Source organism: Lutra lutra, chromosome 2 (genome assembly GCF_902655055.1).
Source record: "Lutra lutra chromosome 2, mLutLut1.2, whole genome shotgun sequence".
Classification (NCBI taxonomy): domain Eukaryota; kingdom Metazoa; phylum Chordata; class Mammalia; order Carnivora; family Mustelidae; genus Lutra; species Lutra lutra.
The window spans coordinates 145,330,914-145,354,559 of NC_062279.1; the positions used below are offsets into that span (position 1 = coordinate 145,330,914).

Here is a 23,646-nt window from a genome sequence, read left to right on the forward strand (position 1 = left end):
CTCTGTGTAGCATCAGCTGGGGACCGTTGCTCAGTGGCGCTGGCAGTGAGCAGGGCTGGAAGGTCCAAGAAGGCTTCACTCACATGAAGCGGATGCTGGGTGTCCTCCAGATGGCCTCTGGCTCTCCATGGGGTTGCTTGGGCTTCCTGCCGGCATGGCGTGGTCTGGGGCTGCACGGCACCTGACATGGCAGCTGGCTTCTACGCAGTGGGGGAGGGGGTTTCCAAGGTGTGCAAAGCAGAAGGAGCACATCTCTTATGGCCCCGCCTCAAAGTTAGCATCTATTTCCATAAGGTGGGCATGGGCTTTCATTCAGAGTAGTCACAGAGAAACCAGGCCAGACTTGGTGTGATGCGTGATGCAGGACGTGCAGCCATTTGTAGTATCCCATAGCCAGGGGGCTCCAGGACGTCAAGTGAGCAGCGCGGTGTCACCGCCGAGGCATGCAAAGTCGGAGCTGAACTTCCGTCCAGGGCGCCCCACCAGGCTTCCCTCTCTGTCACATAGTCCTCCATGGCACGGGGTCAGCATGGGAAACTATGTCATCTAAAGAGTCAAATTGCTGGAATCGGGGCTCTGATTTTCTCCTCCACTGAGAACTTCTTCAAGAGTCTTTTTTAGCTGAAGGTAAAGAGCAAGCAGGAAGACTGTCTGTGTGGTGGTGAAAGAAATAGGAGACAATGGTACTAAGCAACAAATGGAAGATAAAATGAACAGCATCAAGTTAAGTAGGGCTTTCCAACCTTTGTTACATCACAGCACAGTCAGAAAAAAGTACTTGGGCAGACTGTGGTGAATGGTTGAGGCTACTCGCGTGTGTGCTCACTGGTCCCTGGAACAGTGTATCTCCGTGCTGAGGAAACCACTATCCCAACATACAGGAACCTGTCTATAATCACCAGCACCAGCACCAGCAACACCACAATCACCATCACCACCATTACCATCATCACCATACCCAGCATCACTGTCCCCATCATTATCATCACCATCACCACTGCCATCACCATCATCACTACCATCATCAGCATCACCACTATCACCACCATTACCACCATCACCACCACCATCACCATCATCATCACCACCACCATCACCACTATCACCACCATCATCACCATCACCATCACCATCACCACCACCATTACCGCCATCACCATCATCACCGCCATCACATTCTGCCTGACTGTCACCTACAGAGGACGTGTGTCTGCCTCAGCTCTATTCAGAGGGGCAGGAAAGGCAGCCATTGCTGCTGAGGGCCTGCTCGATACCAGGAGCCGTGCAAGAGGAGCTCAAGGCTCAGAGAGATGAACAGACCACATCCAACATCTAATGCATGGCTGCTGCAGGATTTGAATTTAGGACATTTGGCTATGCCCTAATTTGAGAAATTTGAGAAAGGATGATGTCAGGTCTTGTCACTCCTCGGACAAAACCCTCCAGGGTCTCTGCCTTCCTCAGCGTAGAAACCAAAGTCCTTTCAATTGTCCCTGAGACCCCTGGCGCCATGTTACTCTTGGGCCCCATCCTCTGCTCCTTTCCTTTTACTCCCTGGCCTCATGCTGGTCCCAGAACACACTGAGCCCACTCTTGACTTGGGTCTTTGCACCTTCTGTTCCCTCTGCCTGGATGCTGTTCCCCAGCCCCATACTTCCTGGTCTCGGAACAGGTGCCACCTTCTCACTGAGAGGCCTTCCCCGACCACCTTGTGGAACATTGCAGCCCTGCCACTCCATCCCCCTTGCTTCCCTCCCTGCTCACTGCCATAGTTTATGGTTGATTTATTGTTTGCCTGTCTCCCCTTGAACCTGAGCTTGGCCAGGATGTGGTCTTGTCTGTTTGCTCCCTGCTGCCTCCCTGGGGCCTAGAGCAATGCCTAGCACTGGTAAAGGATCTATACTAGGGGTGAATGAAGGCAGGTGGGCAGGCTGACTTGGGCTTATGCACCAACCCAGCCTGTGGGCCCAATCGGCAGGGGGGCTGCGTGGGATTAGCAAGGTGTTTGTGTCCCATCTCTGAAGTACATTGACATCAAGCTGAGGAGCGGGGATCATCTGCTCCATCACTCAGGCAATAGGCAGCCACTAGGGACTTTTGAGCAGGGGGATGGCACAGTCAAAGCTGTGACCAGGCTCTGCAATGACACAGCCCACCATGTGCCCCCCCCAGGCTAGAGGATCTCCAGTTAATGTCTCTGGAGCCACGTGGAGAACCGGATGGCCCCTAGCTGTGAGCAGAGAGACCTCAGCTCTCTTTTTGACAGAAACCCTGACAACACTAGGATCGTGGGCAGCCCCTGCGGCCCCGTCCTGCTTTGCTGGCCAAGGTTCTGAGCTCTTCTCTGGGCAGCAGGTCCCCGTAAGGACGTCCGCCCCCCATGTAGTATTTCCCCCTCAGAGATCCAGGCAATGAGAATCCATCCAGTTCCCGCGGAAAGAAGCCTTGGGCAAGTGCCTTTCTGCCCTCAGCCCCCAGACCCTTAGGCTCTAGTTGCAGCTTCCCCATTGACTCTGGGCTCTAGGAACCTGGGAGATAGTCACATCCTTCCCTAGACCTTGGTTTCCACATCTGTGCGATGGCTGATTTGGTACAGCTCTGTTCCTCTGCCATCTTATGCCTCTCCACCCGTGCTCAAAACCCACTCCACGTGGCATGGAGATGAATGTTCCATGACCTCCAGAATGCCAGGTTCCTTAAAGGTCCAGACCTGCCAGACACCCTGAATTCCAAGGCACAGCCCCTGGTCTCCTAAGACCCTGAAGGCCAGGAAGAGGACATCTTACCTGTGCAGACAAGACTAGAGCTTGTTTCTATTTCTTTAGCAAAGTTGGGGGCCCAGGACAGAAAGCTGCAATGGGAAGTGACGGGGGTCCTGGAAATCTCATGGTCCAACTGCCCACACTTCACAGATGGAGGCACGCAGGCCGAGAGAAGAGAGGCAGCTTCCCCAGGCACTGGTTCCTGGCTCCCCCAGTCCAGCAGGCTGGCCTCTGCCTGGGGTTTCCACTGGGAAAACCAGCAATCTGTGCCCTTTGCAGATGCATATTTCTGATTAAACATGCCTTTGAGGAGGTAGGCAGAAATTCGGTTTTGGGGAGATGGTAACTCCCAGCCCCATTCTATTTTTTTTTTAATTTTTTTAAAAATTTCTTTTCAGTGTAACAGTATTCATTGTTTTTGCACCACACCCAGTGCTCCATGCAATCCGTGCCCTCTCCAATACCCACCACCTGGTTCCCCCAACATCCCACCCCCTGCCCCTTCAAGACCCTCAGGTTGTTTTTCAGAGTCCAGAGTCTCTCATGGTTCATCTCACCTTCCAATTTCCCTCAACTCTCTTCTCCTCTCCATCTCCCCATGTCCTCTGTGTTATTCCTTATGCTCCACAAATAAGTGAAACCATATGATAATTGACTCTCTCTGCTTGACTTATTTCACTCAGCATAATCTCTTCCAGTCCCATCCATGTTGCCACAAAAGTTGGGTATTCATCCTTTCTGATGGAGGCATAATACTCCATAGTGTATATGGACCACATCTTCCTTATCCATTCGTCCGTTGAAGGGCATCTTGGTTCTTTCCACAGTTTGGCGACCGTGGCCATTGCTGCTATAAACATTGGGGTACAGATGGCCCTTCTTTTCACTACATCTGTATCTTTGGCATAAATACCCAGTAGTGCAATTGCAGGGTCATAGGGAATCTCTATCTTTAATTTCTTGAGGAATCGCCACACTGTTCTCCAAAGATGCAGAAAAAGCATTTGACAAAATCCAGCATCCGTTCCTGATTAAAATGCTTCAAAGTATAGGGATAGAGGGAACATTCCTGAACTTCATAAAATCTATCTATGAAAGACCCACAGCAAATATCATCCTCAATGGGAAAAAGCTTGCGGCCTTCCCGTTGAGATCAGGAACGCGACAAGGATGCCCACTCTCACCACTCTTGTTCAACATAGTATTAGAAGTCCTAGCAACAGCAATCAGACAACAAAGAGAAATAAAAGGTATCCAAATTGGCAATGAAGAAGTCAAACTCTCTCTCTTCACAGATGACATGATTCTTTATATGGAAAACCCAAAAGACTCCACCCCCAAACCACTAGAACTCATACAGCAATTCAGTAATGTGGCAGGATACAAAGTCAATGTACAGAAATCAGTGGCTTTCCTATACACTAACAATGAAAATACAGAAAGGGAAATTAGAGAATCGATTCCATTTACTATAGCACCAAGAACCATAAGATACCTGGGAATAAACCTAACCAAAGAGGTAAAGGATCCGTACCTGAGGAACTACAGAACACTCATGAAAGAAATTGAAGACACAGGGGCGCCTGGGTGGCTCAGTGGGTTGGGCCGCTGCCTTCGGCTCAGGTCATGATCCCAGGTCCTGGGTTCGAGCCCCACATCGGGCTTTCTGCTCAGCGGGGAGCCTGCTTCCTCCTCTCTCTCTGCCTGCCTCTCTGCCTACTTGTGATTTCTCTCTGTCAAATAAATAAATAAAATCTTTAAAAAAAAAAAAGAAATTGAAGACACAAAAAGATGGAAGACCATTTCATGCTCTTGGATCGGAAGAATAAACATTGTTAAAATGTCTATACTGCCTAGAGCAATCTATACTTTTAATGCCATTCCGATCAAAATTCCACCGGTATTTTTCAAAGAGCTGGAGCAAATAATCCTAAAATTTGTATGGAATCAGAAGAAACCCCGAATTGCTAAGAAAATGTTGAAAAACAAAAATAAAACTGGGGGCATCACGTTACCTGATTTCAAGCTTTACTACAAAGCTGTGATCACCAAGACAGTGGTACTGGCATAAAAACAGACACATAGACCAGTGGAACAGAGTAGAGAGCCCGGATATGGACCCTCAACTCTATGGTCAAATAATCTTCGACAAAACAGGAAAAAATATACAGTGGAAAAAAGACAGTCTCTTCAATAAATGGTGCTGGGAAAACTGAACAGCTATATGTAGAAGAATGAAACTCGACCATTCTCTTACACCGTACACAAAGATAAACTTGAAATGGATAAAAGACCTCCCAACCCCATTCTCGACAGCACTCTTCCCTTGGAAAAGCTGCTCATTAATTCTTGGCTCTGGTGACCTCTAGTGGACACACTTTTAATAGCAACACCGAGGATGCAAAGGGACCAGGAACCTGGACAAGTTCTCCCCCAATCACTTTATCTAGGGTGGTGGGTCTTAGACTCTCACATGCCTACACTTCACCTTGAATATCATGAAAATGCAGAGTCTGTCCCCGCAGGTCTGGGGTGAGTTCGAGATTCTGCATCTGTCGGGTTCCCAGTTGGTGTCGACGCTGCTGTTTCTTCTCACCTGTGTTACCCTCACTTGGCTACGTAATTGGTGGGGCTCAGTGGAAAATAAAAATGTGGGGCCCCTTTTGACTTAACTTAAAAGCAGGGGAAAGGTGCAGTTGAAGATATTAAATACAAAGATTTTCCCTTTAAAATATTTTATTACTTATACACTATGGTAGCAACAACAGGGACACGCAGGTAACAACATAAGCTTGCAAATTGTGAAACCAATATTTTTGGAGTCATAAATTACAAAATACAACAAATAGTAATACCTTATTAATGGGAGAGCTTGATGATAAGATTTTCCAGATTTGCTTTACTGCAAATTCATACATTTCATCGAAATGTATACTTAGAGCGACTTGTTTTCAACCAGCGTAATGGGAAGTGACATCTGTTGCTCTTGGCAATTCAAGATGGTGAATCATTTCCAATAATTTTTCTTTTTGAGGGAGTTTCTGCTGATTGCAACCATTATTGGGGCTGCTGAGTTTTTTTTTCAAGCTGCAATAACATTGGGACAAATTTCAGATCAATTACTGATTTGAAACACAAATTTTAGAGCTGACGATTGCTGCAGAACATTTTTCTAAAAAGATGCAACTCTTTTCAGTGAGTCAGTTTCATGTAAATCTGAACTGAGTTTTACATGCAAATTTATACATGGTATTTTAATGTCTAATGTCTGACATTCCCTGTAACCGGGGGAGGTTTTAACAAGAAACCACCTTGGCTCCATGATTTGTATATGGTTCATTCTCTTGCTTATGCTTTCTATCACTCTGTCTTGAATTACAAGGGAAAACTTTAAAAAATTGTCTTCCTCTTAAAAAAAAAAAGGTTTATTTGAGGGGCGCCTGGGTGGCTCAGTGGGTTAAAGCCTCTGCCTTCGGCTCAGGTCATGATCCCGGGGTCCTGGGATCGAGCCCCACATCGGGTTCCCTGTTCAGCGGGGAGCCTGCTTCCCTCTCTCTCTCTCTGCCTGCCTCTCTGCCTACTTGTGATCTCTGTCAAATAAATAAATAAAATCTTTAAAAAAAAATGAAAAAAAAAGGTTTATTTGAAAGAGAGAGAGGGGAGAGGGAGGAGAGAGAGAGAATCTCAAGCAGACTCCCTACTGAGGGTGAAGTCCGACATGGGACTTGATCTCATGACCCTGAGATCATGACTTGAGCCAAAATCAAGAGTCAGATGCCCAACTGACTGAGCCACAGGCACCCCTAAATTGTCATCCTCTTTAATAATTGGTTTGTCAAACTTTATGTGGAAATAGTGTTCTTTTCTACCAAATATGACAATCTTTACATTATTTCCAGTTCTAAGCCTTTGGATATTTGCTCGGCAATGTTGTAATAGTTTTTTTGATTCTAAACTCATTGAATAATTCTACTAAGTGGCTCGCTTTATTGCAAAGTCCAGGGCACACCTGTATTCTGCAATAACTTACTGACAAGGTTTACTGCCTATGCCTGGCAGATCTGGTCTCGGTGCTCAGGCCTGAGAGTTAACATTTCTGCAGGTGCTGCAAGGACAGCTTCCAGGCAGGGAAGGGCCAGCTTGTCTCCCACTGTGGTCCAGGCACCAGTGCCACAGGGAACCCTTCCCTCTCCCGGGGTCACCCACTCTGCCACCGTCACCACCAGTGCCTGTCGCCCGATGGCCAAGCCAACTGCTTAGGGCACGTGCCGCCCACCATGTGGGCATAATCGCTTGGCATCTTCCCTCTACTCACAGACGTCCTCCGTTGTTCCAGCAGACGTCACTTACAAGACACAAGTTCAAAGAGAAACTAAGATTTTCAAGAAGATAACAGCTGAGCATGGACCCAGGCAGACCTCTGTGTGATTCCAGAGGTTGCACACCCGTGACGCTGGCCCTGGTTATCATCACGGCCAATACTGACCGAGCTCACCCCACACCAAGCCCTGGTCTGTGGACCCATTCAATACTCTTCTGCGCAGCAAGATTAGGAGCAGCCTCCTCCGAGCCATCAGGGGCATTTGTGTCTCACCCCAGGGCATCCCCGCGGGGAGGCAGAGCCAGATGCTCAGCCCTGGTTTCTTGCTTCCAGCACAAACAGAGGACAGAGTTCAGGCCTGAACTCCCACCTACCCAGCCATACGAGCTGATAACCAAGTCTCAGGGTGCCGGGGTGAGAAGGACTGAGAAAGATTGTAAACTGTGGACAGTGACCGATTAGGAAGTCCTGAAGTCAGTTTGGTGGTCTGTGACCAGCACTTTGAAACCGTGAAACTGAAAAGAAGACAGGGTCAGAGTGCACCTCTGAAGTAGGGCAACTATTGTTTTGCATTGAGGTGAGTTGTAGATCTATTTGTGTGTGCTAGGTCACATGTAAATTGCATGTCTTTCTGTGCCTCCTCAGACACAAGTCTTGCCCAGATTCTTAGTTTCAGCTCTGCTGGCCAAGGCTCAGGGGGAGCACACTGGGTACACTGTCCAAATGTGGCCCCCATTCCTGAAATCAAAGCCCCATCACCTCCAAGCGGTCCCGTGGAGACCTCAGCCCAGAACCAGACCTGCAGGGGGATTGCATTTCAGGGGTGGGAGGGCGAGGTGGTGCAGGTGCATGGTGAATGGAATTGCTTCAGCCAAGAGGTTCAGATGTAGGGATAAGCCTGAGACCAGCAAGGGCCTGGGCACCTGCGTAGAACCTGTCAGGTGGTTGGTAAAGGTATCCTTGTCCCCGTGTGTCCCAGATGGGTCCTGGCGGAGTTATCGTCAGTAACAATAGGACCAACCATGTCTGGGGTCCCTCCAGCAATGGGCAGGCACTGTGCTGGGCACTTTCTAAAACCCAGTTCCTTTTACTCTTATAATAACTCTGCCCTGTCTTACAGGTCAGAACACTGAGGCTCAGGGAGCAAGTGTCCTGCGCAGAGCTGCATGGTTGCTACGTAGAGAACATTTGTGTGTGGGTATGTTTTTGGCATTCAAATGTCAGGTTTTAAGCCGAGCTACTCTAGCTCCCTTGTAGGACATGAAGATGTGCTCCAGGTCCCACAGACTTTCAGAGGTAGAGCTTAAGCCAGAACCGAGCCTGCCCAGCATCCACAGGTAAATCCTTCCACCTGCCACCTGAGGAGCCCCGCCCTCACCTCCTGGACCCCTGGGTCTTCCCCTTCTCACTTGGGACCTGCCAGTCCCTGCTTCTCTTGGCTGTTCTGTGAGAAAGTAGGAGTCTCAGACCCTGGCAGCCAGGGAGAGCTCAGGGACCACCACCAATCTGCTGTGTGTCCTGGGAGGAGTGTGTCCGTCTTCCCAGTGATGGAATGAATGAAGGGCTGAGCTGCGGGAGCTGCCTGGTCGGCGAGTCACTCGCGCTAGGTTTGCCAGATAAAATTCAGGACGTCTGGCTACATCTGAATTTTAGATAAATAATCAATTTTCAGTAGCAGCATGTCCCAAATATTGTGGGATATACTTACACAAAAAGTTATTTGTTGTTTATCTGCATTCAAATTTAACTAGTGTCCTGTGTTTTTATATGCTAAATCTGGCAATCCTCTTCAGGGTCTCGTTTGGATAATTTCAGTGTTCTTATTCAGTAAGTTTTGCTGAGTGTGTATCTGGGGCCAGCCTCTGTCTGGGGGAGCTCTTGATCTGAGGGAAAGAAGTAGAAAAGCCAATGACCATGGGCTGTTTGCAAGTGGGGGTTCAGGGTGAACAGGGGTGAGGTAACCACAGGGAGGGAGAGGCCGAGCTGGTTTGGAAAGAGAAAGATGTCCCTATGCCAAGGTTTTGACAACACTGCAGACCCCAAGGTCAGAGCCAAGAGCTGGATTCCCACAGGACATGGTCACAAGGGAAACCACACCAGGCCTGCCCACTGATGGCATCTCAGAAAAGTTATGGGGCTTCTCTCTTTCCATGTGTAAATAGCTCTATGAGACCTTCCTTGCACTCATATTGGACGTTGTGTACAGAAGAAAGGAAATGATGTGTACAGAGCACGCTGCAAACAAAACCAGTGAAGGCTTATCACCCCGACGTTGAGTCCAGCAATAAACACGCCAGAGACACACCATCTGTGACCACCCATGTCTGCTGAGTGGAGAATGACACCAGGCTCCTTTGCAAGGACTCCAGCCACACTGCATACAGCCCTTCTCACATTGGCCTTTCCAATTCTGTTCTGCTCCCTTCTCCCTAACCCACCCCAGCTTTGCTCTGGGAACTACACTTCCCAGCCTCCCTTGCGGCCCTCTTGCTCAAAGGCTGCCATCTTGGTCCCTGAGATGGAAGTGGGAGTTGCTTTCTGGAAACTCTTTCTAGAAAGAAGGGCTCTCTGGAAGCTCTTTAAAAGTGAGGCCTTCCAGCTGTCACCTGCTTCTTGTCCTTCTTCCCTGCTGCCATTCTGCCTGGAGTGCAGAAGCAATGCTGGAGCCTGGGGGTCCTCCCTTGGGGGCAATGGAAGTACACACAAGAGCCACATGCCAGTGGCTGCTTCCCTCTTGGTAGCTGTTCTCCCAGACCCTGCTGCTCACAGCTGGACTTTTTTGTTATGCATCGAGGCCACTGTGGTCAGGTCTCTGCTCTAGGTGGTCAGACCCAGTCCCTGCTGTCTACACCCTGTGTATGGGGAGCTCACCATGACTCTTCACCCCCATCTTCTGGCTGCAAATCCATTAGTAGGCTAGAAAGCATTATAAGAGTCCCATAACAGACACTGTTGATGCCCCAACCACAAGCCCTGTTCTTGCCACCCCAGGGGGCACCCTGGCCAGCCTTGCACCTGTGGCGTATGTTTCCCAGCCCAAGGCACTCTGATCTCCCATACCCCCTTTGCCACCTGCACAGCAGGCTGGGAAGGACAGGGGATTAACCCTGTGGAAGCCACCCTCCAGCAGAAAGTAAAGGGAGTGGTGGCTAAGTACCCCAGCTCCCTGGACAGCAGGTGGGATGCTCTCGGGTCCTGTAGAGTTCCCCAGGGCTTAGCCTGCAGCTGCCCTCGATGGCTTCTTGGTCAGATAGCTCTCCCTTTTATGGCTCTCTCCCCTTCCCTACTCCCCAGCTTGGACTCCTCTCCCCAGTAATCCATTTGCCTAAAAATCCTGATCTCAGGGTCTGTCCCCTGGGGAACCCAAACTCAGACAAGCTGATCATCTGACTTGATCTTCACCCCATCCTTTGAGGATGATGGGGGAGGCAACTATTGTCTTTATAACAGAGGAAACCAAAGTGTGCTCCTGGGCGGGGGGAGGGTGGGGGGGAAACTCATGTGCTCTGAGAGCAGGAGTGCGCCTGTAGTCCCTGTGGAGCTCACACGTGGAAAGACAAGTGCTCGACCAAAATCTTCCCAAGTCAAAGCTGCTCAGCTCTTAGCCCCCCAGGAGGAACACTTATAGCGCAGACACTGCCGAACCCTGGGCACAAAAGAAAGATTGAGTCTGTTGCACAAACCTACACACATAACTTATTTTCTCCTGTCAGTAGAGCCATTCGGACTGTCCCGTACGTAAGTCACAGGATCTTTGGTCTTTTCTCTGAGGAGAGAGATGCCTCTGTGGAAGCTGGCCTCTGAGCTGCCGGAGAGGTCCAGGCTGCTGGTGCAGGGGTGAGGCACTGTTTCAAGCTGCAGAGTTGGAAGGCGCGTTCAGAACAGTTTGCTGCCACAACAAAGGGATAGAGCCCAAGGGCTGTTGCAGATACACAAAGCACACCTTCTCTCCATTCACCTGACCTCACCTCAAACACTCCTGGAGGCCTACTATGCGCTGGGCCTGGGGCAGAGAACACACATGGGGTCTTGAAGGAGGAGACCCCTGCTCCCCAGCTCACACCTGGAGGAAGGTGTGGGACTCAAGCTCATGCCGAGATAGCTGGGTTTATTTCCCGTGTGCCGCACCTCTGAGCCTGCCAGCTCAGAGAGGTCATAAAACATCTCTGCTGATTTCAGAATTCCTGGCACCGGGCCCAGGGCTTGGCAGGTGGGATGGACTCACAATTGAGTGTGTGGTCTGGAGGGGGAGAGGCTGGGAGCCGAGCGAGAGTGGCCTGAGCAGAGAAGGTGCTAGGGCCAGTGGTTTAGGAACACTGGGCTTCATGACCGGTAAAGAATGTGTCTCCTATCTGCCACCCATGCCCGATGCAGACCCATGTCTGTGTGATCCTTTTCTTCAGTAGGAGCCCTTGAGCCTGGTCACCTGTCCTTAATCTCACCTATCCTACGTGAGTATAAGAATTCATGTGGTAGGGGCGCCTGGGTGGCTCAGTGGGTTAAGCCGCTGCCTTCGGCTCAGGTCATGATCTCAGAGTCCTGGGATCGAGCCCCGCATCGGGTTCTCTGCTCTGTGGGGAGCCTGCTTCCTCCTCTCTCTCTGCCTGCCTCTCTGCCTGCTTGTGATCTCTCTGTCAAATAAATAAATAAAATCTTTAAAAAAAAAAAAAAAAAAAAAAGAATTCATGTGGTAGTCATCCCAGGGCAGGTGATCTCAATCAGGGTAAAGGGCTGAGAGGGGAGGGGAGGGGAGGGGAGGGGAGGGGAGGGGAGGGTCTCCAAGTTTCTGAAGCAGCAAGACGTATTCCCCATCTGTCAGTGCCAGAGCCCTTGGGCTGAGGCTTTGCTACTGAAGAGAGCAGGAGTGCTCCCCCTGTTCCCAGATGTGGTGTCTTCTGGACTCCATGCATCATGGTGATGGTGAGGGATCATCATACAGTCACATACAGACAGGAGAGGTCTCGAAGACACATACAGATCAGCACCCTGATGGTGATGTGCACATGGCTGTCCCATTAGTGGAAGATGGACAAGCTGTGGCTAGGTGACTCTGTCTCTTGTCTACACAGTGTGGGAGGCTGCCCCATAATGCCAAACTGGTTCTGAAAATTCTGGAAACTGCCAGATTGGTTGGTAAACAGCCACTGTCCAAGGGTCCCCTAACTGCTAAGACCCCACCACCAATCAAGCAGGAGCCCAGGGACCCTGCAACATGGTCATGGCCAGCCAGTGTCCCCAAGAGTTCCTATCATTAATTTTTAATATTACCCCATTCATGGATATATAGTGAGATACTTGGAAGGAAGGAGAGGCACGAAGATGCCGACAGTCACAGCCTCTGGGGCCCGGAAAGGATTTGATGGGGATCTGGAAAGAGTGAAGGGGAGTGTTCATGCGTTAGATTTCCTACAAATTACTGTACTTAAGTATTTCACAGTGGAATGGTATTCATGAATTTTTTCTTTAGAGAGAAAAGTACTCCATAAGTTTTGCCTGAGGATACAACCCTCTCCTTGCTACGTCCTGCTCTCACCCTGCATTCCCAAACCTCCCTCTCTCTATAAACACAAGGCCTCCTGCCCAGTGTGCCTGTGACCCCTTTTCTGCCTAAGGGGTTTGTGATTGGCTTCTTGAGCCCAGATGGAAATGCCTCTTCCTCTACCAGACCCTTCTAGAAGCCCTCATCCCATAGATAAGGAATCATCTCCCTCCTGAGCCCATGCCCTCTGTCCATGGAGGGCAGGCCCCTCCGGGACACTGCTCGCCAGCACCCTAGTAAACCACGGTCTGTCTTCCTGACTAGTGCTCAAGGCTGGGGATTTTGTCTCTTCCTCCCTGAGGTGCCCAGCCCAGGGCCTGGATTTGGGATCATCAGCACCTTTCCACCCCCTCACCCAGCACCCAGCACAGAGACCGGGTGCGCTCCCCATGTGGGAAAGCACGCTGCGTGAAGAAATGAAGGAATGCAGGTGTGAACATGTGAGTGGTCAGGAATCCCCCATGGCCTTGGTTTTGCTGGCCAGTGAGGACCTAGAGGACTGTGTGGGGCATGGGGAGTGGGGAGGGGCTGCCTGAGGCGGGGGCTCACCCGTGTCCATCACTTGCAGGCCAAAGTGGGACAGCATCAGCACCGTGTTCAGGTTCTCAAACTCCTTCTCCAGGATGACCCCGTAGGTCTTCAGGCCCGCCAGCTCCACCTCCAGCCTCTGCTGCTGGCTCTGAAAGGGGAACCTAGGGGTTCAGCCCTTGGCAGGAGCAAAACACGCCAGGGCATGAATGCGTGAGCGTGTGGACGCGTGAGCACGAGAAGCAGCAAGCAGACAACAAAGTGAATAAAGAAGTAAATAAACATGCTTGTAAGTGAATGGGAAAGCATGTCAGAGAAAGAGGAAATAGATACATATATAGGCAAATTAAAAGTCCATAAATAAGTAAATAAATAAGGAAATAAAGTACAAAACAAGTACATGAATAAATAGGTAAGTAAATAAGTAAACTCCTAAGTCGACAGTTAAACAGGGAAGGTCTTGCAGCCGCTCTCTGCAAAGGCATACACTCAATTCTCAAATGTCCTGGATCTCCCCACCCTAGCCAGCCACAAACACAGCCCCGACCCATTAAAAACCTTCTACCGCCCTCCCTCCAGGCCCGTTCTGCCTCACAGTAGCTCATTCTACCTGCTGGGGAAGCACAGTTCCTAGGGTCAATGCTCAACCTGGCCCCACAGCCAGAGAGGGGGGCCCAGAAGCACAATGGGGCTGGACTTCTGAGTTGGCTGTTTCCAGGCTCCCTTAGACACGTGGCCCCACAGCAGAAATCAGGCCTGGGCCAGGAAAGATGAGGGGCAGCCTCAGGGTGAGGCGTGCGCAGGAAGTGGGCTCCCACCTATGGAGAAAGGGCATCTGTATGCCAGGGCCTCACCAGCATGGGGCACAGTGGTTTTTCCCTGAAGATGTGGATTGGGATCTAGGTGACCCACCTGGCTCACAAGGTCATGGACACAAGGGGGCAGGCCTCCTCTCTCACCATGTCACACCCCTTCCCTGCTGCCTTGGCTGCTGGGTCACATTGTGGTGGCTTTGGATAGCTAAGTGTTTTCTTTCCTGTTGTTACTATTATTTTTTTTTATAATACATGTTATTTATTTATTTGAGAGAGAGAGAGAGCGTGAGCGAGCACAAGCAGGGGGGAGGTGTAGAGGGAGAGGGAGAAGCAGACTCCCTGCTGAGCAGGGAGCCAGATGCAGGACTCGATCCCAGGACCCTGGGATCGTGACCTGAGTGGAAGGCAGATGCTTAAACGACTGAGCCACCAGGCGCCCTGTTACTATTATTATTTTTTTAACATTCACTGTTCTTCGGGATTCTTTAACAAGCTGCAGGAAAGACGATGAGCAACACTCGAAGGAAACAGGAATTGCAGTGGGACTCTGGGGAGCACGGAAGTCGGGGCTGATGACCCAGCTGGAGGGAGCATGAGGAACAGCCTCCGCAGGGCAATCACTGGGCACCAGGCACCTGTCCGGGAATTCCTCGTGCAGTCAGGCATTTCATGGCCCCTGACTACCCCGGGGGCAAACCCACTGTGACAGCATCCACCCCCCCACCCCCTGCCTGGCGGACGCATGAAAGACCAAGTGCACAGCTCCTGAGGTCCAGAGCCCAGCTCGATCCCCGAGTGCCTGCACATGGCTCTTGCAGGTGTCCCCCCACCAGGGGAGCCACTGAGGGTGAGCAGAGCTAGACAGAATGTTCGGCACGGCGTCATGTATAGAATACCTGGGTGTGACCCATGAGCTCAGTGACTGGGAAATGGGGACTCAGTTATGGTTCATCCGTCTGATGAGACATGATATGGCCACGAGAGGCAATTTGTCAAAGAACATAGAAGGAGACGTGCAAATGCTTACCATGGAAAAAAATGGAAGACATGGGAGTCAAAACTATGGTTTTGCATTTCGGTCTTTTCCGTCAGTCTGTCTGTCTGTCTGTCTCTCTCTACCTCCTTCCCCGCCTCCCTCCATACTTACTTACTTACAGAGAGACACACTTACTTACACACAGGGATCCACGATAACATATAGATGAACATAGATTCCTTTCTCTACATGAATCAACAGATTCAGATGTGCATAGAAAGCAGCCCAGAGACCGCCACACTGAGATGCTAACGAGGCTTCTCTAACGATTGGGTTTAAATTGTCTTCACACGCTCTTCCAAATTTCAGAATTTTCTTCCATGAATATGTTAATTTTATAATCAGAATAAAATAACACATTTAAAAACTGTGACTTTCTGCATGGTTTCACCTCGTTTTCTTCTCGTTGCTTTCATTAAAATAGATGCCACCCGGCGATGCCTACATTTATGCATACTTGCCCCAAGGAAAAGCACCTGCCAGCCGCCCCCGAGACACCCTTCTCGGGGTGTGTGGCCCTGGACCACGGATCCCATAACAGGACACTCACAGGGACACTCATCATGTCCTCAGCTATAGTTGGGAGAGGCTGGGGACAGACGGGGGGCCGCCTCGAGGGAAATGGGGACGACAGCCCCAGTGGGAAGAAATGGGCCAAACGCCACTTGGCAACACAGTGAACACAGATCGCCATGTGGAATAAGCATGCAGCAGCGGAAGGCTTGTGGCACGATCTCTGGGCACCAACACCAGACAGAACACCACATTTTATAAGGATACGACGTAACACTGAGACTCGCAGCTGGACGGGGCAGAGGGGAAAGACACCAGGGTTTGTGACACGGGGTTTTAAGCAGACTATGGGGTCTCCATCCCCTGCCTTATTGACACCTCAGGGCCCTGGGCTGAGCAGGGGGCCATGGGGCCAGAATGTGGGTGCTCCCTTCCCCCGGGGGGGCCTCACCTGGAACTCGGCCAGCTGTCTCTGCAGGGCGTCCTGCTCTACTCGGGCTCTTTCCAGAGTCCTCCTCAGCTCTCTGAGCTCAAATTCCTTGACTGGGAGGAAAGGTACAAGGAGGCCATCTTTTTCTGTTCTTTTCCATCAAACACCTCCCCTTCTCTTTGAACTGAACTCCCCCTCCCCCTGTAGGCAACAGCTGAGGCCCCACTATGGGCAGCTCATCCCCAAATCCTTTCTAACAGTGTTCTCTCTTTCTCTGATAACAGGAAGGACATCTCTGTCCACTGGGGGAAAATGTGCAGACCCAGAAAGGAATAAAGAGAAACATAATTCCCTCCTCTTGCCCGCTAGAGATAAACACCACTAATAATCACATGGATTTACGTGTGTGTAATTTCACATAGTTGAGACTGTGGGGAAGTTGTGAAGAACACAGGTCGGGGAATCCTGTGGCCTGGGTTTACATTCAGCTCAGCCATTAACCAGCTGTGCAACCATAGGCAAGTTACTTAACCTCTCTGTGCTGTGCTTTCCTCATTTTAACTAGTTTTTTTTTTTTTTTTGGAATCTCTATACCCAATGTGGGGCTCGAACTCATGACCATGAGATCAAGAGGCACATGTTCTTCCAACTGAGCCAGCCAGGTGCCTCCTGCTTTCCTTTTTTTCAAAAAAGAAAGGGATACTATTACGAACCACACAGTACTTGTATGAGAATTAAAAGAGGTAATTTGTCTAAAGTTCTTAGACCTGTGCTTGGCTGCATGGATATTCTTGGCGATTTCCCATCTGATTAGGATTTTTACTTATTGTTTATTCTCATAGATGGTATTTTGTTTTCTGTTCCACTTAATATCATAATTTCTTCTTGCAGGTTATTCTGACTAGGATCGTAAAACCCAGGATTACAAAGTTACCAGGAAAGTGCTGAACTAGACTGCTTACTTTTCAGAAGTTTAAAGATAAACTCTTGCAAGAAACACAAGTCAAATGAGGCAAAAGGCTTCCCTGGAATCAGGCCTCCCAGCAGAAGTGGATCAGGGCACACGGCTTCCTCCTCCAAGTCCCCTTTGTGCAAATTCTGACCTTCTTTTTGCTCTGGCGGTTCCAGATGCTTTAAATACTCTGTGGAATCTTTTTCGAATTTCCCTAAAAAGCAGAGAAATCCCAGGGTGAAGGTCAGCCCCACGAGCAAAAATGAGCAGCATCTCTGGTTCTGGCCCTGTGTCCAGACGCGAGCAAGCCAGACCCTGCTCCGTCCCCACCCCCGTCCCTGTCCCCAGGGAAACAGACAGATAAGCAGAATGCTCCAGGCCCGGGGCCAGATGGGTGACAACAGGGGGGCCTCCTGCGGGAGGGGTCTTTGGCTGAGCTCTAACGCAGGTGCCACACGATTTGTCCATTTGAAGTGCTGAATTCAGTGATTTGTAGTATATTCAGAGCTGTGCAATCATCATAACGGTCAAGTTTAGAGCCTGTTCATCACCCCAGAAGGAAACCTGGTGCCTTTAGCCGCCCGTCACCCCCACCCCCACATGCTCCCGCCTCCCCGAGCCCCAGACAACCGCTAATCTGCTTCCTGTCTCTGTAAATTTCCCTATTCTGGACCTTTCATACCCCTGGGACCAGACACTAGGTGGTCGTCTGTGACTGGTTTTGTTTGGTTAACCGTGTTTCCAAGGTTCACCCACACTGTGCCGTGCACCAGTCCGTCATTCTTTTGCAGGGCTGAACACTGCTCTATGGCACAGGCCCACGTTTTGTGTATCCATTCATCTGGTGATGGACGTTTGGGTCTCTCCCACTTTGGGGCTCTCATGAATAACGCTGTTATACACGTTCCCGAGGTCGTGTGAACATATGTTCTCAGTTGGATGGGGGTTCACACCCAGGGGTGGCTCTCCTGGGTCATTTGGTGACTTGAGAGTTAACCTGCTGAGGAACCACGAGGCTGTTTCCCCCTAGCAATGAACTGGGGCTATGATTCCCCCATATCCTCACCCATCTTGCCTTTCTGAGGGTCTCGGGAAGGATGAACAGGTGTGAGACTGATGCGTGGACTGGGGACAAGGCAGCCAGCGGAGGGGTGGGGTGGGCACACAGACGTCACGGGGCAGGGGCGGTGGGAGGCAGGGCACTGATGACACACTTGGCCAAGCGCCCCGTAGTGCCACGGGCACCCAGCGTGTGTTGGCGTGGGTGGGAGGCTGCCCCAAGACCCTCCAGCCCTTACATCAGCCCCATGAGGTCCTCGGTAACTGTTCCCATTCTGCATTTATGGAAACAAAAGCCATAGGTGGAAGTTTGCTCAGGGCATGGAAGGGAGTAAGGGGCAGAGCAGGGATTCACACTCAGGTCCTTTGTGGCTACGGCGCTGCCCCCCAAAGATGTGATTGGGGCGGAGAAGCCTGATGGATGCTCCACGCAAAGAAGACATCAAATGTCAAAAGCTGTGCCCAGTTACGGGGACAGAAGGCGCCTCAGTGCTTGCTTGGGGCAGGGGGTGGCTGCTAACGGGCATGGAGCTTCTTTTTGGGGCGATGAAGAGTTGCTAACCGTAATTGTAGTCATGGCTGACTGTATTTGAATATTTTAAGAACCACTTTGGGGGCACCTGGGTGGCTCAGTCGTTAAGCGTCTGCCTTCATCTCAGGTCATGATCCCTGGGTCCTGGGATCAAGCCCCACATCGGGCTCCCTGCTAAGCAAGAAGCCTGCTTCTCCCTCTCCCACTCCCCCGCCTGTGTTCCCCTCTCTCACTGTGTCTCTCTCTGTCAAATAAATAAGCAAAATCTTTAAAAAAAAAAAAAAAAGGCTCTTTAAAAAAAAAAAAAAAGAAGAACCACTTTGAGTGGGTGAAGGTGAAGGTATGTGAACTCTGTCTCCACAAGGCTATCTAAAGACAGAGCTCTGAGGCTTTGCCCCTGGGAGCAGAAGCAGAGACTGGGGACAGGACAGCTCAGGTTCTTTCGGGGCGGGGACATGTGGCCAGGTGATCTCAGGGCTCACCACCCCTCGGGGGGCTCCAGCTTAACAAAGCTGGGTGAAGCCTGGCCCCCCTCTTCCCGTAGGACCCAGGCCTCAGAGACTCGGAGACGGTGCTGCCCAAAGCCCTGCTCCCCAGCATACGAGCAGAAACGGAAAAGCTCTCCAGAGCCTGGCCATTAAGGTAAAATTTGTGGGCACTTTGGACGGAGTGAGGTTTGCCCACGTCTGGTTCCTTTTAAATAATTGCAGAGGCCGTCGGAGAGTCACACCGATTACAGCCACACGCAGCGACAACCTCACGGTCCCCCAGCTCAGGATTTTATAGATTGTGAAATGAGCCTTAACCCTCTCCAGCGGGTAATTCACACAGCCTCACTCCAGGCATCCGCTCGCTGGGGTTATGCTCAACAGCAGGAAGTGAGACACGTTTTTATCCTCGTTGCCATTACTCACCTTCAACAAGACATGAGTGAAAACGGCTTATTTCCTTTCACAGCCCAGCCTTCACGTGGGCCTGCGGGCCATCTGTGCACACCCTTGTCCAGTGTTCACTATCTGCTCGGGGCCAGAGAGGAGTCCTGATCCACCCCCCTTCCCACCCAGAGCGCAGACCAATGCATGTGCGCGTGTATGTCGTGGGGTGGTGGGAACAATAATGGGATGGTCTGCACACAGCCTCGGCTCTGGGTGGAGCCTCAGGAGGCCCAGGGAAGCCCCCTCCCAAGTCTGTGATCGGGAAGACATCGTGGAGGGGGGCATCATCTCGGCCTCGCCAGGCCCGCGCCAGTCACTGATGTTGGTCCTCAGAAGAGCACTAAGCGGTGGGCAATTTCATCCTTCCTTTACAGAGGAGGCAGTGGAAGCACAGAGAGATTCAGTAACTGGTCCACAGCCATACAGCAAGCACGGTGCCAAGTAGGGGCTTAGGTCCGAGCTAGTTCTAACCCCATGAAGGAATGGTGAAAAAAAAAGAAACAAAGGTCACCCCTTCCTACAGCACTTGACAGAGCTGTTCTCGTTCTTGGGGGATCTTTGCCAGCCCCAAGGCACACCTGCGATGCTAAGTGGTATAATCCACGCAGGGCCCCTCTGTGCTGTGGGACTCATTTCACTTGAAAGCAAGACACCTTAATGGAGCACTGTTGTATGAACCCACACATTTCGGTTTCCTTGGGACGGAGCTCTGTGTCATTCTGTCTGTGTCCCCAGCACGTGGCTCAGAGCCTGGGAAGGAGGAAGCCTCAAGGGTTGTATGTTGGACACTTTGACTCATGCATTCATGCATCCACTAAACAAAAAATGCACGCAGAGCCCACCGTGAGTGCCAGGCGAGGTTCTAGACCTGGGAGGTACCGTGTGGATGAAAGGGAAACATCCCCAAACACAAGGGGCTTATATCCAGGAGGGAGACAGCAAACAACATTGAGGGCAAGAGGCTGCTAGAAGATGGAAGGATGGAGGGAGAGAAGGCAGGGGAGGACAGGAGGGGTGGGAGGTACACAGCCCTGCACACAGCCAGCAGGGGTAGTCTTCTAGGAGGTGACCCTGAGCAAGATCCGGGTCAAGGAGCGAAGGGTGGGAGAGAGTCTGCAGGGACTTGGCCACAGAGGCTGCAGGCAGGGAGAACGTGAAATCCAGGCCCTGAGGTTGGTGAAAAGGCCAATCACACAGCAAAGGAAACCATCAATAAAGCAAAGACAACCTAGGGAATGGGAGAAGATATTTGCCAATGACCTCTCCGGTAAGGGGTTATTATCCCAAATAGGTAAAGACCTTATGCAGCTCAACACCAGAAAAACCAAAGAAGACCTACAGATAGCTAACAGACACCTGAGCAGACACGGAGCACCAGGGAAATGCAAATCCAGACTATAAGGATCACCCACCCCCCCCCACCTGTCAGAATAGCTAAAACCAACCACACAAGAAACAACAGGTGTTGGTGAGGGTGCAGAGGAAAAGGGGCCCTCATGCACGGAGGGTAGGAATGCAAACTGGTGTAGCCACGCTGGGAAATAGTATGGAGGATCCTCAAAAAATTAAAAATAGAATGACCATATGACCCAGTAATTCCACTGCTGGGTATTTATCCCAAGGAAAATGAAAACTCTCCTTCAAAAGGATGTATGCACTCGTCTGTGTGTCACAGAATTATTTCCAAGAGCTGAGACATGGAAGCAGTCGAGAGTCCGCCCGTGGGAGAAGGCATGAGGAAGGTGTGGTGTTCACATACTTGTGGCATTTGTGACAACATGGATGGACCTGGAGGCTATTATGCTAAGCAAAATAAGTCAGCCAGAGAAAAGCAAATCCCACACGACTTCACTCATATGTGGAATCTAAAAAAAAAAAGAGCCCAAATGAACAAACAAGCAAAAAGCAGAATGAGACCTATAAATACAGAGGGCACACTGATGGTTGTCAAGGGGACGGGGCTGTGGGAAACAGGCGAAGGGGAGGGGGAGGTACCGGCTCCCAGGTATGGGATGAGAAAGACCTTTGGAATAACAGGCACAGCCCAGAGAATAGAGTCAATGACGCTGTAACAGTGTTGCACGGTGACAGGTGGCAGTCCCACCTCTGCCTGGGTGGGGTGGTGGGGGCAGAGCACAATTTTGACACTTGTTGAATCACTATGTTGCACGCCTGAAATTACTGTCACATCGTGTGTCAACTACACCCCCCAAAATGAATAAAACAAATGAAGAGGCGACTCCGTAGGCTGCTCTCTGGAAGACCCACGCCCTCCCAAATGCACACTCGATATAGCGTTGGAGTAGATCCGGTCTTAAAATGCAAGCGAAAAGCAGGTGGGTGGGCGGCTTACCTGCGAGGTTCTGCAGGTGCTGTTTTCCCAGCAGGTGTTCCTTCTTGTTATGCAGGGAGCTGAAGAACTGCCTGCAGGTCCTACAGTACAGGTCATTGCCTTCAGCCCCCTGTGGACAGAGATGTTTCAGAGGTGGGCGGAAGCACAGCATTCCCAACACCTCTGAACATAAACTTGGCTCAGAAGGGCTTACGCACTTCACGCTGGCTGAGCTGTGTCCTGCTTGTCCCACTCACTCCTTCCCCCCTGGGAAACCGCTTGCCGGTTTGAGGCCTCTCCAGCACTCCTGAGAATTTCAAACCATCCCAAGACCTCTGTCACTGAGTTCTAGGAAGTGCAAGGAACAAGGAACAAGCAACAGGGCCAGGAGGGAAAAGCAGGGAGTTCTGATTACCAGTGGTATTGTTTGAGAAAGCGAGGACCAGCTCTGAGTTCTGCTTACTTGCAAAGAGTTTACTTTGAAATCCTAAACCAAAATGAGCTCTGTGATTGAATAACAGAGATGTGTCCTTTTATCAAAATATCTATGCATGAACCCATAGGTGCTTGCATGTATCCAAGGGTATTTCTGGAAGACGCACTAAAAAGGATCTGGGTACAGTGGATACCTTAGGGGCACAGAGGCGGGCTGGGACCTGTGAGCAGGACCCAACTCTTCCCGGAAGCCTAAGTTTTCGTATGAGATGCTTTCTGACAAAGACTTCGTATGTTCTCCCAACCCTGGGCCAGCCAGGAGCTACGAGGCTCAGGACATCCTGCTGCTCACCGATTCCCAGGACTTCTGCCCCTTATCAGAGATTAGCTCATTCAGCCCAGACATGTGTCCCCGGTCTGGAAGAGTTGTGTGATTTCTTGCACACCGTCTGTGAGACTTCACCCTACCTCTCGATAAATGAGCGGAAGGACCCTGCTAGGAGAGGGAAGTGAGGGAGGTGGGCCCTGGGAGCTGCAGAGAGGGAGAGATGGGGAAGGGCTGCTGGAAAGCCCCAAGCCAGGAGGGAACTTGACAGATGGGAGAGGGGTCTGCGGTGCAGCAAGTCTGAGAAAGAGTTCCCCCACCCCCAAGCCTGGGGTTGGTGCTGAGCCATCAGTCAATGTCCAAACTCAGCTCACATACATCCCAATACAACGATCTGCGCTCTTACCTTTGCTTACAGAAATATATCCTTTTCGTACACTTAATCATGACAATGCAGGATGACCCTGGGAACGATTAGGGAAGGGACCACACCGTCATTCAGATGATCCCCACCACCAATCCCCTTCCAACCTGAAGCCAAGCTTCGGAAGGCCTGTCAAGCCAAAACAAACTGCTTGGTGCTCAAGAAAAAAAATGTTGAAGAAAAAAATAGCCAGGAGCCACTACCCTGTAAACCTCTGGTGCAGTGTACTAGTCACATGGCCCTCAATGGAAGTGTGAGGTCTTCATCTACTAGAATCAATTCATGTTTTCGACTTTCAATTCAACCAGAGGTCACTGGGTACATGTTGTGGACCAGGCACAGAGCCGCTGGCTCGGATCCGTTCACAGTCGTGCTCTGAGCTGCATGTTGTGAGGACAGCAGGGGCTTGTCTGAGGTCACGGGGTGGGTGAGGAAGAAAGGGTGCGGCTCTGGACTAGCACCTGGCAGCCCTCCAGGACAGTTGTGCATGTGGAAGGCAGAGGAGACTGGAAGGGGAGATAGATGCCATGGTCATGGCCCGCCTGACATGTAGTTGGTGGGGCCCGGTGCAGGCTCCGGGTAGGGAGGCCTGGGTTGGTGGGGGAGCAGCTGGTTGCACAGGGCAGAGGAGGGGGCGAGAGGCTTCCGCCTCTGCAGTTTGGCCTGGGCCCCAAGGGGCCAACCTTTCAGGCAGATGACAGATTTAGG

At 50.9% G+C, this 23,646-nt stretch overlaps 1 protein-coding gene across 7 annotated transcripts in view; it reads right to left on the reverse strand.

Annotated features, from left to right (window-relative positions):
- The window catches only part of LOC125093525 (high mobility group protein 20A-like), a 56,483-nt gene continuing 32,837 nt past the window's right edge, over positions 1-23,646 (reverse strand). For 2 of the 7 annotated variants that reach the window (XM_047718839.1, XM_047718838.1), the window contains exons 7-11: positions 21,776-21,884; positions 16,907-17,110; positions 15,966-16,057; positions 13,172-13,301; positions 6,505-10,972 (exon numbers count right to left, since the gene is read on the reverse strand). In XM_047718839.1, the coding sequence (XP_047574795.1) occupies positions 10,827-10,972; positions 13,172-13,301; positions 15,966-16,057; positions 16,907-17,110; positions 21,776-21,884 (681 nt within the window). In that variant the 3' untranslated portion in view covers positions 6,505-10,826. Of the gene's footprint in view, positions 652-6,504; positions 10,973-13,171; positions 13,315-15,965; positions 16,058-16,906; positions 17,111-21,775; positions 21,885-23,646 lie in introns of those variants that run through there. The other 5 variants (XR_007125273.1, XR_007125275.1, XM_047718840.1 and 2 more) reach the window with 5 other exon arrangements.